Source organism: Lampris incognitus, chromosome 3 (assembly GCF_029633865.1).
Source record: "Lampris incognitus isolate fLamInc1 chromosome 3, fLamInc1.hap2, whole genome shotgun sequence".
Classification (NCBI taxonomy): Eukaryota; Metazoa; Chordata; class Actinopteri; order Lampriformes; family Lampridae; genus Lampris; species Lampris incognitus.
Genome location: NC_079213.1, coordinates 109,516,982 through 109,536,582, shown reverse-complemented (window position 1 = coordinate 109,536,582; position 19,601 = coordinate 109,516,982). Strand labels below are relative to the sequence as shown.

The following is a 19,601-nucleotide window of genomic DNA, read 5'->3' as shown; positions in this document are numbered from 1 at the left end:
TTGCTTTGACCTCTGTTATTATGAAGTGCCTGGAAAATTGGTTATATCATATATAAAATATAACATTCCCGCTACCCTTGACCCTTTACAATTTGCCTATTGTTCCAATAGATCTGTAGATGATGCTATCTCACTTGCTCTGCATACTGCTATGTAAGAATGTTGTTTTATTTTAATGATTACAGCTCTGCTTTTAATACAATTGTACCATCCAAACTGGTGTTGAAACTCAGAGGTCTTGGTCTGGGTAACTCTATCTGTAGTTGGCTATATGATTTCCTGACAGGCAGGCCCCCGACTGTAAGAAGAAGTAAAACATACTCATCCACATTAGTTCTTAGGACTGGTGCACCTCAGGGATACTATCTGAGTCCCCTATTGTAGAGTCTGTTTACACACCACTGCATTGCCAAATATGATAACAGTATCATTAAATTTGCACAGTAACTGGACTAATAAGCATCAGTGTTGAGAGGGCCTATAGGAGGGAATTGGAAGATTTAACCATAAGGTGACAAAATAACAACCTCTCTAAATGTCAGTAAGAAAAAATAAATCATTGTTGACTTTAGAAATATCAGCGGAAATCACATTCCTATTTCCATCAATGGGTCATCTGTTGAAACTGTGTACAGTTTTAGATTTCTCGGTTTACACATCACAGATACTCTCACATAGTCTCTCAACACCAATTGCATCCTCAAGAAGGCAAAGCAGAGACTGTATTTTCTGAGCTGTCTCAAGAGTTTTTGGTATGAGTACTAAAACTCTTATGAACTTTTATTGCAGTACCATCAAGATTGTTTTGACAAGCTATATCACACTGGTTTGGCAACCTGACTGCTCTGGGCTGCAGACTTCTTCAAAGGACTATAAAGACAGCAGTAAAGATCACTGGCATGGAACTACCACATCTTTGCAATATTTACACCACTCGCTGCAAAAGGAAAGCCCAAAAACATCATTAAGGACACCAGCCACCCCGTTCATGTTCTGCTCTCGCTCCTTCCTTCTAAAAAGAATGTTACCGGAGCATTAAATCACACACCACCCATCTCAGTAATACTTTCCTTCGACAGGCAGTCGGGTGGCTAAACAGATGACACACCCATATGCACCTTACATGGTTGCATTATCGCATGCTGTATAGTGTATATATAATGTATGACTTCATTGTGGACATAGCCTCGTTTTTTTTTTTTTTTTTTGGGTGTCCTTTGTCCTTGTGTCTCTTATTTTAAGGCAGAGAGAGCCAGATCATAATCTCTTTGCTATCCTTCTGCCAGCTCATGTGCATAACTCTGATACACTGCTGACTAATAATTAATGGTGGCAAAATATGAATATGTCGGTTTTCAAAAAGACAGCTTGGGATGTCACCTATCTTGGAAATGCCACATGATATTAACACACAGTGGCACTGCTTCCAATCTGGTAGCCAAGGGACATCAATCACCAAGCTGACATTATTTTTTTTCCTCTGGCAAATATGCTATTGCTTACCAGGTAGCACAAATGATTTGCCTTCAAACTATTTCTGCCAAAGACAGAGCTCCAATTAATTATTCAGTAACCTGTGTTTCTATGCTGTACAATATTTAAAGAGTTGACTCTCCTGTTGGCACTGCCAAGGGGCCACTAAATTAATTTCTTTATGTCTCCAACTACTTTAGGTGGCCCATAACCTTATCTACTCTATTCCTGTAGTGCAGGTGTCGTTCCGCTGATATGCTGAACCAGGAAATGTGACAACATGCGAGTGCTTTTTTTAATAGTTATCAAGAAATGCCCTTGTCAATGGAGGTGCCTGACTGTGTGCAAGAGTGAAGGCCGATGTGGGGTCTATATTGCGTCTTAGTCATTAATGAGGCGGGGTGGGTGTTTTGCCCATTCTTTGCTGTAATTGAGTAAGGCTTCGATGACATTCGCTTTGATGTAAATTCAGAGGAAAAAAGGGACCATTAAAATGGTTTCTTATGTGCAATTTGCACACATTTATTTCTTCCCTCTGTGGCTGTCATGTTATATAAAGTCAGTTATGATGTACATATAATAATGCATGGGTGTAGTCAAGGGAGGTTGGGTAGGTTGTTCGACCCACCCCTAAAAAGGAAGGTTGCTCAAAGTCCAACTAAAGTATATTCATTAAAACCAAGCTGCAGTTACCTGAGGAACAACAAAAGCTCATAGTCATGCTTTTAAACCTGAAATATCCATTATTTGGCAATCCTTCTAAATTCCAGGTTTTAGTGTATATTACAGTGCGTTCATAGCCACAGTAGCTCAAAGGCCGGCTTGCATAACGTAAGGCGACTTACTGGCTGAAGAGTGTGCATTCAAACTGTATAATGCACACGTGGTTCAGCTCACGTTTAATCACTCCTCTAAATTCTTGCACCGGCCACAAACTTGCTGTGTAACCATGGCAACACGCTAAATCAGTAGCAAAGCACTGTGAGCCGCCAGAACTAGCTTGGCAGCTAACTTTCGCTCCATAATCTTTTAACTCTGAGTCCGAAGAGTTCAACAGAAAACAAGAGAATGCTTTTTATTTTAATTCCTTGAAATGATGATCAGGGCATAAGTGGGATTACACTCCGCTCCGTGCGATTATCCCGTATTTGTATGGCGTTATTCCGATGATTCACATTAACGGCGTGACACAGAATTTAATGTGTTTAACTATCTTGCAAACGTATCAATGTTAATATTTTGCATTTTACTTATTTTTCCCTGATTTCTATACATATATTTTTTTTAAAGAAATGTATTAACCGGTATTTTATTTCACTATAATCGGTTTAGGAGCATCATGTTGGGGGCGAAACACAGGAACAGAAACATTGAAATGTTGGTTCTGCTTGGTACGAATGAACTGACAAAGACGATCCGTTCTTGCGCCCTGCCTTATAGTTTACTAAAATATCACCAAATGTCGACATGTGGCTGGGAGGTTCGTATCCCACACTCGCCGTAACCGGTCACGGCCAGAGCGTCCACGGGGTAAGGCCTTCATTAGGCCACCCTTACCCGAGGGATAGTGGGTGTAGATCGGTGTAGTGTTTGGGGACTCTTCGTTCTCCAGCGACCCCTCTGGCCCATCCGGGCTTCTGCAGCCAAGCAACCGAAAGCATTCTCCCTACGCCTCCTTCGCGGCCTGAAGGTCGTGCAATCCATGCGGGGAGGCCTCAGCGTGTAAACTAGCGAGAGCCGCCGACACGACTCTGAAGGAAGCTGGTGTTATGACTATCTCCTTCCTGTGGAAACGTGAGCCAGGGGGGTTATTCGACAAGAGTTCCGGCCATATGCCGTTGGGTTAATCGGGTGGGATAAGGGGAGAAACTGGAAATAAATTTATTTTGAAAAAAAAAATCACCAAATAATGGACATTTGAGGCTTAGAAACATCATATGGAAGTGACTCTAAACTTAATGTGGCCCTAAGGTGACTTTTGCTTCGTTTCATTGAATAATTACTTTTTTGGGGGGGGGGGTAGGTTTAACTACCCCCCCAAACACACACACACACACCACCCTTGGTTACATTCATGCAAGACATCCTCTGTTCGCAATATAAAGGTCCGCTTTTAACGGGAAAAAAAAAAAAGACAAACCCCTTCCTTAATTAGTAGGCTAACTTCAGCCTTGCAATGCAAAATAAAAAAAAAGCTCAAAGGTCAAATTATAAACAGGTTTCATTTGGTAAAACGTGAAGTATTTGTTCAGAAGACGACTCCAAACAAAACAGAAACCTCCCGAGCAGCGTTAATAAAAGAGCACAATGGTGGAAAATCCAGCTGTTATCGGACAACCGCTGGCCACCGTGCTCACACGGAGTTAAATCTCCCCTTTTTTTTTCCGCCCACAGAGACAGGGAGAGAGAGGGAGTAGGGGTGGTGGTGGTGGCGGGGGTGGTCGGGTGCTACGCTGGGGGAAGAATGGGATGGAGGAGGGGGGCTGGAGGTGGAGGTGGTGGGAGTGGGCTAAATGGGTCACGTGGGAAGAAGCCTTGCTAAGTATGCGGTGACGTGGGAGAGCTCCGTCAGTTTAGCGGTGCCTGACTGCCAGCCGCTCCGGCCCAGCTGCCGCTTCTCTCGGTGGTGGAGGCAGACAACAGGAGCTGGGTCCAGGAATAGCCGAGAGGTGTAGCGAGAGAGAGAGAGAGAGAGGGGGAATGAAAGAGAGAGGGGGGGAGAAGGAAAGAGAGATCCAGAAGAGCGAGAGGCAAGAGAGACGACCAGAGAGGAACTGGGCTGTGAAAACAGGGGGGCGGTGTACGTTTTTCCCCCTTCAGGACTCAGGAAACATATTTTTTTACAGCGATTGGAACCAGATAAGAGGACGAGAAAAAGGATTTTTTCACCCCCCCCTCCTTTCTCTTTCTCTTTTCCTACTCCTCACCCCCCCACCCCCCCCCCACCCCACACTCCTCCTCAGCCTGCATAGCTGCGCTCCTCACACTCTGCTGCCGCCGTCCTCCTCTTCGTTTCGGCTGCTGGGGAGCCTAATGAGCCCATGCATGCAGAAGGAGGGACGTGTCCGGACAATGTGGTCAGCCCTGTTTGGATTTCACCTGAAATGATGCCGCTGGAGAGGGAGAGCGGGGGACGTTGAGAGAGAGGGGAGAGCAAACCGGCCAGGGAAATGCAAAAGATCGGCGGACGGGAGGAAGGAGGTGTGTGTGTGTGGACCAGAGACAATGATCAAGGGAGGTAGAGGAGGAGTCGTGCACGTATACAGGAAAGAAGAAGAAAGAAGAAGAAGAAGAAGCCCAAACCTTAAGGTTAATAATGCAGGCAGGGGAGATGGAGATTGTTGTGGAACAAAGGACAATAGATGGACTTCTGCTATGCCAAGAGTACCGTTTCTAGATAGCCAAGCGCGCGGGGGGGGGAGGAGGGGGGAGGAGGGAGATGCGCGTTGAGTGATTAAAAAGGGAGAGGAGCCGGAGGAGGACATTTACTCACCCCCCGGGTTTTTTTTTTTTTTTTGGGAGGAGGCAGAGATGGCATGTCAGCAGAAGGCACCCGCGTTCACACACTCCATCTGCCAACCGCATCATCAGCAGCAGCAGCAGCAGCAGCAGCAGCATGAGGAGGAGGAGGTACGCATTACTGTACACTCGCCAGACATCCCTGTCCTCATTACTCATTTATCCGTCCCCACCTCTGTATTCCCTGTCATTCAATCTGCTCTTAAATCTTTCCAGCCGCCCCCCCCCCATCCCTCCATCTCTCTGCCCTTCTCCTCTAACCTGCCACCCATATCCTCCGTGTGATCCATCTCGCAGCCTGCCCTCCGTCCAGCGCACCTTAAGACATCTTAGAAAAAAAAAACATCACCTGCCACAGTGCAGTGATTCACAAGCGGCGCGGCACGCCAGGGGGGGGATCCGATCGATCCGGTTCAATTAACAGGACTTTTGTCCGATTCATCACGTCCATCCGTCTGGGCTAGTTGGCACTTAAGCCCGTGTGTGCTTAGGGATGTCTCCTAACTGCTGAGGCAGACGTTTGGAAAAAAGAGCAGCAGCCGGGCTCCCCATCTGGGTGTTCAAGTCTGCCCGCCAGCCTATGAAACTTTAATAGCGTCTAATTTCCAAAACCACCTCATAATTTATTGCTGCGGCGGCTTGACTGCTTCGCGAACCCGAACCCTTGACGGACCCGAGGCAGAAGCAGTGCGGTCGGATTAAAACAGTGCAGCCAAACAAATGAAGTACTCAGAACAACTGTACTGTGGAAAAACAACGTGCTTTGTGGTTTCACTGGAAAGGGGGCCGGTTATACTGTATCTGCCACTGTTAGCAGCTACTTAACTTCTCCTCCATTGTCGAGTTGATTATCATGAGAACCCTTCGCTCCTTGTTTTGCTGTATTTTTTTTTTTTTTTTTTGCTACGCGGTACCTCGGCAAAGTGTGACTTTGACTTGTTTTAAGGAGCAGATACAAATACGCTGTGAGGGGGGGGGGATGTGGACTCTAGTGGCCTGGCCCAGATCTGATCAGCCCTTGGGTGATGAAGTGTAAAAAAAAAAAAAAAAAAGAGCCAGATATCCTGTGATACTCAGTGCCTCTCTAACACTTAGTTAGAACACAACCGTCCCCATCTGCTGGTAGTGAGACAGCCTGTGTGAGTAGACAGAGAGAGAGAGAGACAGACAGGGACAGACAGACAGACAGAGAGCGAGAGAGAGCGAGACAGATAGAGAGACAGAGAGAGAGAGAGAGAGAGCGAGACAGATAGACAGAGACAGAGAGAGAGAGCGAGACAGATAGAGAGACAGAGAGAGAGAGCGAGACAGATAGACAGAGACAGATGGAGAGAGAGAGAGAGCGAGCCAGATAGACAGAGACAGAGAGAGAGCGAGAGAGAGCGAGACAGATAGAGAGACAGAGAGAGAGAGAGAGAGAGAGAGAGAGACAGAGACAGAGACAGAGAGCGAGACAGATAGACAGAGAGAGAGAGCGAGAGAGAGCGAGACAGATAGACAGAGAGAGAGAGAGAGAGAGAGAGAGAGAGAGAGAGAGAGAGAGAGAGAGAGAGAGAGAGAGTGTGTAAAACAACACACAGGGAACACCCCACCCTGAGGTCAGTCACTTATTTTTGCTGTTGTGTTTGTGTGATGCCCAAGCTCGTTTGTTGGCAAAAACGCCGCTGATAAATAACACCTCTCGGAGAACAGGAATGAACTTGAACTGGGGGGACGCATGTAAAGAGCAAGAGATTAAGGAACTTAACTGTGCAAGACCGTCTCTGTCTGTCTCTCTCTCTCTCTCTCTCGCTCGCTCGCTCTCTGGAGACTAAAGCGGTGAGAAGAGAGGTGAGTACTTACTAACAGCCACCTCTTCACTAATACGAAGCCCTGGTCTGATTTCCCCAAGATATTTCCTTCAGATCCTATCGACAACTCTGAGAAAACTGAGCGGACGCCCGTTTCATTGCTGGAGGAAAAGTGAACGATTTCGTTCACTGTATCAAATGGGGGAGGGGGGGGGGGGGAACAATTAACGCATGCTGGAAATCTGCATGGGCCCACTTGTATGATGGCTCCATGTTACGCTAGTAGGGCTGATTATACTGGGCTGGGATTTTCACTCATAGCAGTAATCAGCTCACAGTCGTTATCAAACTCATATTAGAGTAGAAAAAGCTGAAACAAAAATGATACAGCACTGCGGTTTAAATATTTTTGGCAGACAATGTAGGTGTGACAGTGGAGGGAAATAGCAGGGTGACTGTGCAAGGCTTTTGAGAACAAGGTGTGTACTGAGTGGTAGCTTTACAATTCCTTATATTTATTTCTATACATGAACAAGGACACATACAACAATAAGAACACATAGGGCTAGTCCACAAAACACAGAGAAGACTGAAAACAAAGCTAAAGGCCGCTTGGTTTTGGGCCCCATTCAGCATCAAACTAACAACCAACAAGTGGAAGTAAGGTTGCTGAATCAACACCGGGTGCAGCAATTCCAGTGTTGCAACAGGAAGTAAAAGTTGTGTTTTTTTTTCCAAGAGTAAGGACACAAGCTCTTGTGTGTGTGGGTCACTTCGAATAAACCACACATTAATGTGTTTAGAATGGGATCCCAGGTTCTAGGCAGTGTAATGGAATTAGAACGAGCTTGTCAGATAGTTTATGATAAACCTATAAAGGTTCTCTACGATCTTGCATTTGTGGAAATAAAAGTGTAGACCTTATTTTCAAGTAGTTTACTTGAACGTGACCCCTCTCTCTCTCCGGGCGCCTTAAAGCCTCTGGAAAATTGGCTTGAAATAGTAGAAATGCATATATGATATCAAACCTGGGCGTCTCGCTGAGCAGCCAAAAAAACAAAAAATGTGAGTGGAAGAAACGTTCATAACTATCAGAAAAGCTGGTTTAAACACAGCTCATTTCGCTGGTTAGGCCATTTCTCACGAGTGTGTAGGCGTGGCAGATCATGTTTTGATTGACAGCTCCCTCGGCAAGTGGCCCGAGCTGCGTCGCGGTTTGCGTGTAAAAAAAAAACCTTTTCAAGAACGGAACTCGAGCCTGACCGGGCTCGCACGGTCGACCAATGGCGTCCTTCGTCATGGGCTCCATGGGCTGACCGGAAACCGGCCCCGACGGGGGGGGGGGTGTTTACCACTCCCGGTGCTTTCCGGGCTTACAGGAAGTCAATTGTATTTGAACGTTGAAAAGCCTTAAAGCGGGACATTGAACTCCCCTGGTCTGTACACAGTTGCTGTTGTTCCCCCGGTATGACAATTGTATACCTCTTTGTTGTAAATAAAAGTTTTTGAAAAAAAAAACAACAACACAACTCTCGTAATGTCTTTATGCATGCGCAATAATCCACTTAAGAAAAGCTCCTCTAAGCGACCTCTTCAGACCGAAGAGGTCGCTTAGAGCAGTGGTTCTCAACCTTTTGGGGTCCTGGACCCCCTGCGTATTTTTGATCTACCCTGAGGACCCCTCCACCTGATCTTGGGGGAGGGGGGTTGCAATTTGATAGAAACAGTAGAAACTGCATTTTAAATTGCATTATAGCATGTATTCACTCTTTGGGGGCAAAAATAAGAGCTTTCAGTTGTAACTTAGATATATGTAACAAAACAGAATTCTTATGCAGTAACTTTCAGATATATGTAACAAAACAGAATTCTTATGCAGTAACTTTCAGATATATGTAACAAAACAGAATATGTATTTAGTAACTTTTAGATATATGTAACAAAACAGAATATGTATTCAGTAACTTTCAGATATATGTAACAACAGAATTTTTATGCAGTAACTTTTAACAATGCAAACGGGAGCGAGATCTCTTATTAAAATACAATAAATGACACTTGTGAAACAGATGTATAATTAGAGAAAAAAAGTCCTGTTACCCTTTATAGTTTAGGTAGATAAAGGTCTCAGTCACATTTGAGTAAAATAACCCTATTTCTATAAATGTCATAGGATCTTTTTTTAAAGAGATTTTATTTTCACGGACCCCTTGCAATTACACCACGGACCACTAGGGGTCCGCGGACCCCCGGTTGAGAAACACTGGCTTAGAGGAGTGATGAAACGTATCCAAAGGAGTTGAATCGAGTGCAACTGGACTTGGTATATATCCGTCAAGACGTTTCGCCTCTCATCCAAGAGGCTTCCTCAGTTCGTGCCTTTCTGACCGGTAGAGGCTAGTTCCCATCGATGCAGAGAACGATCAACTGAGCATGCGCAAGTAGTCGTTGCCTCCGTTGTTTGGGTAGGTTAAGGTTAGGGTAGGGTTAGGGTTAAAGTTAGCTAATCAGACGCAGAGTAGGGGCGGGTCTTCCTAGAACCCTAGCGCCTGGATGCTACGCGGGGCGTGTGGGGGCGTGGTAGAGGCATTTCGCGCATGCTCAGTTGACCGTTCTCTACTCCCATTTCCGTTCTCTGCATCGACGGGAACTAGCCTCCACCCTTTCTGACTAGCTTGGTCCAGTTGCACTCGATTCAACTCCTTCGGATAACCATGAGCTGGATGAATGACAACATTCACAGACAGGTGAAACGTATCTGTCAAGAAACGCTGTGTCCAGATGAACTGAGTCAACCTTCTTCGAAAACTGCCGGAACCATAAACTGAAGCCCTGATGTCCCCGCCGTGTGCCTCCGGGTACCCGACATGCCCCCCCCCCATCGCCCGTGCTGCGGCCCCGTCCGGAGCGTGCTAGCTAAACGCAAAAGGCTACGTAGAGGCAGGTTGAGCGGGAGCAGAGAGGTTTGGTTGCACCCTTTGGGTGGGGCAACTGACGTTTTGTTTTTTTAATGATTGTGTAAACTACTAATAAGACACGTTAGCCCCCTAGCTAGCGGGACTGACCCTTTAGCCGAGCGGTTAGTGATGTCGCCTTGTGGTGCAGTACACCCCGTATCGAATCCCGCACCGGGCAAGAAAATAACCGGTTACATTGGTGGCAGCGGTGGGATCCGGAAGTGTGCAGACTTCGGAGCGCGGGAAGAACAAAGCGCGAGGGCGCGCTTCCGGGGAGCGATATTATGAACCCTACATAGGCCTCGCCAAAATCCCGTTTCTGGCTTTGTCACGTGTGCGCCACCGTAGCAACGCGAAAATATGTTGTTATGGGGTTAGCGCTCATCAAGGAAACGCTGTACACCCACAATTTAACCTGTCTAAGTTATCCACAATCAACATTAACGTTTTTAACTCAATCTTTGCTTGCTCCACGTTTGAGCATAGGATACTTCACCCCTTATCATGACTACAAACAAAACGAGCTCCTATATTGTAGTAATATGACTTTTACATTTATACACAGGTAACAACTTACTGATCAGCTTTCTTAAATGTGAGAAAGTCTATTTATTAGATATATGTTCATTTTCAGACAACTAACGTTACTTACCTCCGTTCTGTTGTTGACAGCCAGCAGTCCAAAATTACAAAAGCAGCCAGCTGTCCAAAATTGCGAAAAATACAAAATTACAAAATTGAAGGTAGCTAACGTTAGCTTTGCTTCGCACCGAGTTGATAGTTGATTGTTTCCTTAGCAACGCAGCGGAAATCCGGCGTCCGTTCGCGAGATTTGGGACAGGGTACGGGATTTTGGCGAGGGCTATGTAGGGTTCATAATATCGCTTCCGGGGAGGGTGACGACTGTAAACTACTAACAAGACACGTTAGCCCCTAGCTAACGGGTCTGACCCTTTAGCCGAGCGGTTAGTGACGTCGCCTTGTTGTGCAGTACATCCCGTATCGAATCCCGCACCGGGCAAGAAAATAACCGGTTACAATGGGTTCATGGGATGGCATCATTTTCGTAATAAATGTCCAAGTATAACCACACCCAGTTGAAACTCAATATCAGGCAAGTTTACAAAAACTTACATGACGATATTTCAAATTTGGATTAAAACTATTTCTAATAATTTTTAGATGCTTACTATTATGTTTATAAGACCCTAAAGTACATAGTTAGGTGGCTATTGTGGATTTGGGTTCTGAGTGGCTTTAAGTTGAACTTCTGCTATCAGCCATTCCATGGAGAATACAGATGCATTTAGCTGAGTGGCTTGCTAGTCAATGTTAGCTTGCAAACAGCTAACAAATGTAGCCTACCACAGAACTGCTTATAGTTCCGAGTGCTTTGTCTTAAAACACTAGTGTTTTACAGCCATAAAAAGCTTTAGTGTTCTGCTCTACTGTGTTGTAAGAGTTATTACCAAGCAGCTTTAAACTAGGCAGTAAATTCTGGAAACAGGCTATGTTGTGATTTTCATTCAAAAACTGGATTTGTGTGAACATTGACAGCTAGGTATAAAGATTCACAGTCAAAGTGATGGCTTGGGGTGATGGCTTGGGTTGACCCCTCCCCCCCAGTAATGCAATTTATTTCCATGATGCAGTCCATCCATCCATCCATCCATCCATTATCTGCACCGCTTATCCTGCTCTCAAGGTCGCGGGGATGCTGGAGCCTATCCCAGCAGACATTGGGCGGCAGGCAGGGAGACACCCTGGACAGGCCGCCAGGCCATCACAGATGATGCAGTCATGTTTTCTTGGAAATTATATAGCTCTCTCAAGTCTCTAGGTGACAATACAATGTGTTACAGAGGTTCAGAGGACTTCTAAGTGTTTAACCTGAATTTCTGATCTTTAATTTACCTCTTATCTTCATGGTGCCATGGCATGAAAGCTAGAACCTCAGCTAATGGATGCTCTCTTCATCTGCAAATGTGTCACTGCTGTGGGATGTACCAAGGATTCTTGAACTCGAGTGCATGCAATGCTGGGGCATACTGAAATTATCATCATAATAATTATATATATATATATATATATATATATGGCTTGGACATGTGTGGAGGAGAGATGCTGGGTATATTGGGAGAAGGATATTGAATATGGAGCTGCCAGGAAAGAGGAAAAGAGGAAGGCCAAAGAGGAGGTTTATGGATGTGGTGAGGGAAGACATGCAGGTGGGTGGTGTGACAGAGGAAGACGCAGAAGACAGGAAGAAGTGGAAACGGATGTGGTGACCCCTAACGGGAGCAGCCAAAAGTAGTGTATATATATATATAAAATGATATCTGCGTGCATATGCAAGAATATAATTTACAAATCCTATTGAGGCCCAACACATTGGACTGGTTGGTGATGTATGCAAGGTATAAAATCAAACCAGAAGTATTTTTCAAATAATACTCCTGCAAATATTTCAGGCCTAATTGTTTGAAATTTTAGGTAACAGATTCTCATCATCATATATTCCATTCCATTCCATTATCCGAACCGCTTATCCTGCTCTCGGTCGCGGGGATGCTGGAGCCTATCCCAGCAGTCATTGGGCGGCAGGCGGGGAGACACCCTGGACAGGCCGCCAGTCCATCACGACATGTAAACCAGATATGTTGGCAATAATCAAAAATCAAATTTAGACTATTTCTCTGCACTGGAGAACGCTAGTTCTTTTTTTGTTTGTTTGTTTTCTAGGACAGAGCAATGAAGATCGTGAAGGAAATGATGTGACCAACACATCATTTCCTTCGCGTCATGTCACTATTTATGTGACATGACGCGCACAATCACCCGCAAATTACAAAGCGGTCATTTTAACCGCTCATGGTCCTTTTAGGTAGATCTTATCATACCTTTTTTTGTGCAATTGATCTAAAACTAATTTTAGTGCAAATATATGCAATTTTAGGAGATTTCGGGTAGCGGCAGGTCTGTATTTCCCCCCCACAAAGTTATAAGACTTTGCACATCCAAAACAGTCATAATGACCATCTTGGTCATTGTTGTGTTCATGTTTTGGTTATTGTTGTGTTGTTTGTTTGGGGGTTTGACTCGGACTAAGCAGATCGTTTACTGACTGACTGACTGTAGGACCGTTCAAAATTGTGCATCATGACATGACAATAATTACATTTCCTCCCGATACTACTGCATGGTAACAAACAGAAATATTGGATTATTGTCCAACCTTAAGTGTGAAGTCTTTTTTTTTTGGTAGTGACCACATATAAAACTAATTTAAAAAAATCCAAAAATTAGCCAGTGTGTCTTTGAAATAAACGTAAGGTGGGGTCACCCTGAATCTCAGCCCATCAAGTGTGCACCATGTGGTCTTAGTACTAATGCTGGTGTTCTGGGATTGAATCCATCTCAGTATCTTTGCTGCATGTCTTTTCATCGCTCTACATCTTTTTCTTCTCTCTTTTCACTATTCAGTCTAATAAATGCAAAAAGTACCAAGAAGATAAAGAAATGGGAGTGATGGGTGTGGCTGTAAAATGTGACATGATCTTTGATGAAACCATTTCAGATCATCTCAAACTGAACATTCATTTGTTGTATGATAAATGATGATGATGTTCAAAACACTTCACCGATGACTTCCTTTATTTTGCATTAGCGCTGCCTAATATTAGCTCGTGGCAGTGTTTGCAGCTACCAGGGGGCCATATCATGCATTCCAGTTGCATCACTCTCCTGTCAGACCTAAGAAGCTCACAGATTTCACATGAAAATAGAAACAGTTTTTCTTTCAAGACCCCATGTAGTGGCTAGCAGAGTGCAATTTAATTCCATATATTTACATATTTCCTGTAACAACAGGAAGCTAGGGAGGGACTTGTCGTGGATATTGATTAGCGTTTACAGTCACCAATAGCGCTGAATGAGCCGCAGACAGAAGGGTTGATGCTAGATCCAACAGGGTGTAAGCACGGAAGTAGACATGATTGGTTGTTGCATCGGCCAATAGACAGTGCGGAACCTTGAAGTGCACTGACTGCCAAACCGACATACAGAGCAATAGCTGGAGCGAATTAAGTTAACGTTAATTAGTTAGCTAGCGATAGCAATAGCGGTAGGGTTAGGACTAGGGTTACAGTACGATCGGGCAATGTTAAGGTCAGTTGTAAGCTAGCCAGCTAAATGTTTCAGTGCCCATCATTTGTTTCAAGTCAGTGCGCTTCGAGGTTCCGTGCCGTCTATTGGCCGACGCAACAGCCAATCATGGCTACTTCTGTGCCTACACCCGGCTGGATCTAGCATCAACCAGACAGAAGGGGCCCCTGCGAGAGGGTGTCCGACGCTGTGCCGGAGGCGGGGCTGGTGGAGGAGACTGGGTACAGTGATGCGCAGCAGCTGAGGTGACCCACTTGGGGGGGGGGGGGGGGGCTGCAGGAGTTAGGAAAAAACAAAAACACAGCGATGACCCATAACTGCTAGCTAGCTCATAGGTCCTGTGCACCGGTGGCTAACTAGCAGAATTCATATTCATGAGGGAGTGTGTTGAAAATTCGAGAAAGCGTTCAGTTGGACGCAAAATTAGTATACGACCTCGAGCGCAGGATGAGTCATCAGCGTTTTATTATAGTTTTCCAGGAAATTACAAACTAAAATACCATTAAGAATACCTAAGAATAGATCAGTGCAAGACATATGTGATAAAAAAAATAAAACTTACTTTGATTTCATGGGGTCTTTGCATATTATGCTGTGAAATGGCTTTTCTTTAGCTTTCTTTTTTATGTTTGAAGCTGATGTTGTGAGAGTGGGAGCACTATAATGGATGCCCAGAACTCCCGCAGCCCTCTTTCTGATTATTGACCGCAGCAGAGCTGCTGGAGCCTCAATTAGTGCTAGTTTAACTAATTGGCTTGCATTGAAGTGACATTGATGAGAGGCAATGAAATGAATTAACAATATGAGATGTTGAAAGAATGAGCGGGGCTGCTAAAAAGTAGAAAAGAAATATAGGCTCAGACTGTGAGATTGGCATTTAACTACATGGGAAAAATAAAGGCCAGTCATATGCCTCGTACCAACGGCTCCCCAGGAAACAGTGTGTGCTTGTGCATGTGCATGTGCATGTGTGTCTTTTTAAGATATGTGTGCTCATCTCTCTAGGTGTGCACACCGACTCACATATTTAGATGTCTGAATCAACAACAACGAGAAACTCTAAAGCGCTGAACATCCTGTCGTGGAGCACATTAACCTTTAAAACAAAGCTGTCCTTGGCCCCCACTCATTTTTCCATAACCGCCCGCACTGAATAAGCACACTCGGCCGAAAAGGTTAGCGTGCTCCTAGCCAGTTGTCGTGATGAATGAGCCCCACTGCTAGAAATTGGAAATTGGAAGTTAAGGAGCGAGCTCACACAAAGAGACTGCGTGGCAAAATAACGCACTCACTAATGAACTTTCTTCTATTTGCAGATTATTAAAGAGAAAACGAGCAAAGACAAAAAGCAAAGTAGGCAACCGTTGAACAAACATACACTGGAAAGAAGAATTTAGTGTTGCGCTGTGTGCCCATTGATATTCACTAGGATCCAGCATAACCTGCCAATTTTTGCTGGCATGTTCTCTTTATCAATGATGTTATCTGTGTGTGGGTTCGCTTGTGTTTGTGTATTCAGGGCACCGTGAAAATGATTACGTGTGCAGTATACTTATGTGATATTTGGTGTCTATGTGATTATACGTGGTGTGCAAATGAGTGTGTTTTATGTGTTTGCGTTTGATGCGAGTGTACACACAAGTATAATCCTGTGCACAGTATCTGATGAGTATCTGTTTATGTGCGACGCACGCTGTATAATGTTCTTGTGCAAAGCCGTCTGCTGTGGCGAGCGAGAAAATCAATCTGTGTGCAATATGTGAATGCTTTTGTCGCTCCTTAGGTGAATTGTTCCCTTTGTGCAATGAGTGCACGCATGCATGTGACAGTGTGCCATTATGTGTGTGTGTGTGTGTGTGTGTGCTTCTGCATGATTTTGTGTCTTTGTGTGTGTGTGTGTGTGTGTGTGGGTGGTCAGAGCGCGGTGGTCTCTCAAGGTAGCAGGGATAAGCTGAAGGTGGAAGGTGAATGGCTGTTATCGCCAGAGGCCAGCTGAGGCTTCAGCATCCCTGTTTGCTGGACCCTGAAAATTCGTTTTGACAGATGTCTCTCCTCCCTGACTATCGAGACACGGTGGGGGGCTGATGGCACACGCTCGCCCAAAGAGGCTCGGCGTAGCATTAACCAGCACCATGTTGTGCAAACGTGCAATTTATACTTCGTCCTGAGGCACCGAGCTGGCTAATGAATACAAAAGTCAACCATCACCTACTATGCTCCTTTCTCATACTGCGTTCTCATACTTGTTGCCACAAAAACATAACAATTGCTGTATTCTATAAAACTATTTGATATGTTTTTTGTTTTGTTTTTTTTTTATTGAAAGATAATGAAAAAGCTCCCGTTTGCTTATTCCTGAGGAATTCATCAAGGTTGTAACATTGAAAAGTACAAGACACCGCGGATATTTTGTGTACTCAGTACATTGTGTTTACTATAAAATTGAATCATTTCAGAAATGGGTGTTAAACAGTTTCCCAGCAGCCTGGTAAACATCTGGATCCATCTTGCTTTGATCTCCAAAAAAAAAAAAAAAAAGAAAAATGTATGCAGAATCATTTTATTCAGCAGCAAAGCATCTTTCCCTCCGCCACAAACAGGCTTGCTGTATTTATCTAAAGCTCCCGTCTTCTCTTCACAGGAAACCGCACTCTGCTCAGTTATAAGTCCAAATCCAATCAACGCAGCTGCAACACTGTCATATCGATTCTGCTCCTCTTGTTCAAAATCTCAAGTCGAATCGTGACAGAGACATTTATCGTAGTGAGCACCGTGTGCACAGAAGGCTGCAGTTGGGTCGTCTGTGCATGAAAAGATTAATGTAAAGTTGCCATGAATGTGCCAAATAAACAAAAATTAGAATGATTAAGAAATAAGCTTTACTCCTCCTAGACTAGAAAAAATAACATCTCTCCAACTGAGACATTTGAAACGTGGCTGAACGCCAGTGAATATGAGGTGCATTTTGGACATTTGCCAAGTTGTTTTTCTGTTTTCTTTTTTTCCCTCTTTAGATGAGAAAGCGCAGCCACTGAGGAGGTGACCCTTATCACATCCCGGAGGAGCCCAGACACAGGGCGTGACCCACACGTTTGTCAGCATCGCCAAGGAAGAGAACCGAGGAGTAGCCTCCATGGCCAAAGAATCATCGCCTTCCCAGCTCCCCCAGGAGTCCTGATAACATTGCTCCAAGCTGCCGACCGGGGCTCCAAGCATTCCCCCTGACTGCACTAGGAGGCTCTCTCCAGCCCATCTGCCAGCTCAGATAATCCTCTGGCTGTTGGCAACCACATGTTCGAGGTGACTGTGTGCGATTGTCGCCGCCGCCCATTCCCGAGCAGCAGCCTCCTGCTGGCCCAATCTGCACCATGCAGTGGAGACGGCGGCATTGCTGTCCCATCAAGATGACCTGGACCATCAAGCGTTCCCTCTTCCGGACCCATGTTGCTGGCCTTCTCTCATTGGCTTTGCTCTTCACCCTCTTCCTCTTCTTCAGTCACCAGGACTGGTTACCAGGGCGCAGTGGGCCCCGGGACAACCCACTGGCCTACACCATCAGGGGCTTCCGCAGCTCAAAGTTGGAGCCCAATCAGAGCACATCGCTCAGGAGCCTGTGGAGGGAGGCAGGGTATGTTGCGCCCAAGCCTCTACTCAACTTCAGCATTCAGCAGGCAGAGGGGGCCGGCGAGGGGGGCGGAGGAGGACCCAAGACAGGTGTGATGGGGCTTGAGGATTCCATGAGCACCAATAACAGTTTACAGAAGGAGATGGGTGTTGGAGGACGGCTCAACGCTCAGCCGTACCACTACATCCTCAACGAGCCCCTAAAGTGCCGGGACAGCACTCCCTTCCTCATCCTCCTCATCGCTGCGGAACCTGGCCAGGTAGATGCCCGCAATGCCATCCGCCAGACATGGGGGAACGAGAGCGTGGTGATTGGGCTAGGGTTTATCCGTCTCTTCCTGCTCGGCAGGGGAAAGAGCTCAGACAGCTACCTCCAGAGCAACATAGAGGAGGAGAGCCGTGTTCACCGAGACATCATCCAGCAGGACTACCTGGACACATACTACAACTTGACCGTCAAGACGCTGATGGGCATGAACTGGGTCGCTACCCACTGTCCACACGCCAGCTACGTGATGAAGACGGACAGCGACATGTTCGTCAACACGGAGTATCTCATTCAGAAGCTGTTGAAGCCCGAGCTGCCTCCCAGACAGAGGTATTTCACGGGCTACCTGATGAGGGGCTACGCACCAAACCGAAACAAAGACAGCAAGTGGTACATGCCGCCCGAACTGTACCCCAGCGAGCGCTACCCCATTTTCTGCTCGGGGACGGGGTACGTGTTCTCGGGGGACATGGCCGAGCTGATCTACCAGGCCTCCCTCAGCATACGCAGGCTGCACCTGGAGGACGTGTACGTGGGGATCTGCTTGGCCAAGCTGCGCATTGACCCCGCACCGCCACCCAACGAGTTCCTCTTCAACCACTGGCGAGTGTCCTACTCCAGCTGCAAGTACAGCCACCTGATAACGTCCCATCAGTTCCAGCCCAGCGAACTCGTCAAGTACTGGAACCACTTGCAGAGCAACAAGCACAACGCGTGCATCAACACGGCCAAGGAGAAGAGCGGGAGGTACAGACACCGAAGGTTTCACGGAGAGAGGCCTCAGTGACGCACCCTGTACATACCACCTGCCTCCGGGAACCAACCAGCTGAGGCATATTTACGACCACTATAGCCAGAGGGCGGCATGTCGAAAGATCTCAGCACTATACACTATATGGGAGAAGAGCACATTGTTTTTTGGTATTGTGTACAGTCGACGATTAAAACTATTTTTTTAAATTGAGAGAGATGTTATGTATTGTAAACCCGTTCAGCCGTTTCTAAAAGGGCCAGTGGAGTACAATGTTTATGTGCAATATGACGCATGCACACAAAAGTACGAAAGTCTACGAGAGTGGCGATTGTGACGTGTCAGATGCCAGTGAAAAGGTGGAAATTATGCTGGGATATATAGGACTAGCTACACCGGGGGGGCATGAAGTGGGGAAGGCGAGGCCAACCTGCTACAAATCATCACGAAACGTAGGACACAAATTGTGTGTACGCAGACGAAGGAAAATGTAAATGTATCATGTTGAAAGTCGCGCTACCTAAATATGAATGAACGTGTCTTTGGCGTGGACCATTTATGCCGGCCTATTTCTCAGTGTTTACTTCACATGATTATCATAACAAGAAGAGTATAAAAGAGGGTTTCTCCGTCATAATCTGTATTTTATTTACGACCGAGATGAAAGCACTCAGAATCACAGGTCAGAGATGACTGAGATTGTATTTTTTAAAGCTTTACATGGAGTGAGTCTGCACTTGAGCAAATGTTCAATGGATTAACTAACTATTAAATGTATTCAAGTTTCATTTTGTTTGCAATTGTGTGTGTGTGTGTGTGTGTGTGTGTGTGTGTATGTGTGGTTTCTTTTTTGCTTGGGGGGGGGTTGTCCCCTCTTTATCTCCCCAGTTGTATCCGGCCAATTACCCCACTCTTCCGAGCCATCCCGGTCGCTGCTCCACCCCCTCTGCTGATCCGGGGGAGTCTGCAGACCACCACATGCCTCCTCTGATACACGTGGAGTCGCCAGCCGCTTCTTTTCACCTGACAGTGAGGAGTTTCCCCAGGGGGTAAGC

The 19,601-nt window shown here is 45.7% G+C and overlaps 1 protein-coding gene across 1 annotated transcript; it reads left to right on the top strand.

Annotated features, from left to right (window-relative positions):
- The first annotated feature begins 4,063 nt into the window (after positions 1–4,063).
- b3galt2 (UDP-Gal:betaGlcNAc beta 1,3-galactosyltransferase, polypeptide 2) lies at positions 4,064–19,298 on the top strand. Its single transcript, XM_056276401.1, has 2 exons — positions 4,064–5,103; positions 16,918–19,298. Exon 2 carries the CDS (start codon positions 17,272–17,274, stop codon positions 18,580–18,582), a length of 1,311 nt encoding a protein of 436 aa, XP_056132376.1. The 5' UTR covers positions 4,064–5,103; positions 16,918–17,271; the 3' UTR covers positions 18,583–19,298.
- The last annotated feature ends 303 nt before the right edge of the window (positions 19,299–19,601 follow it).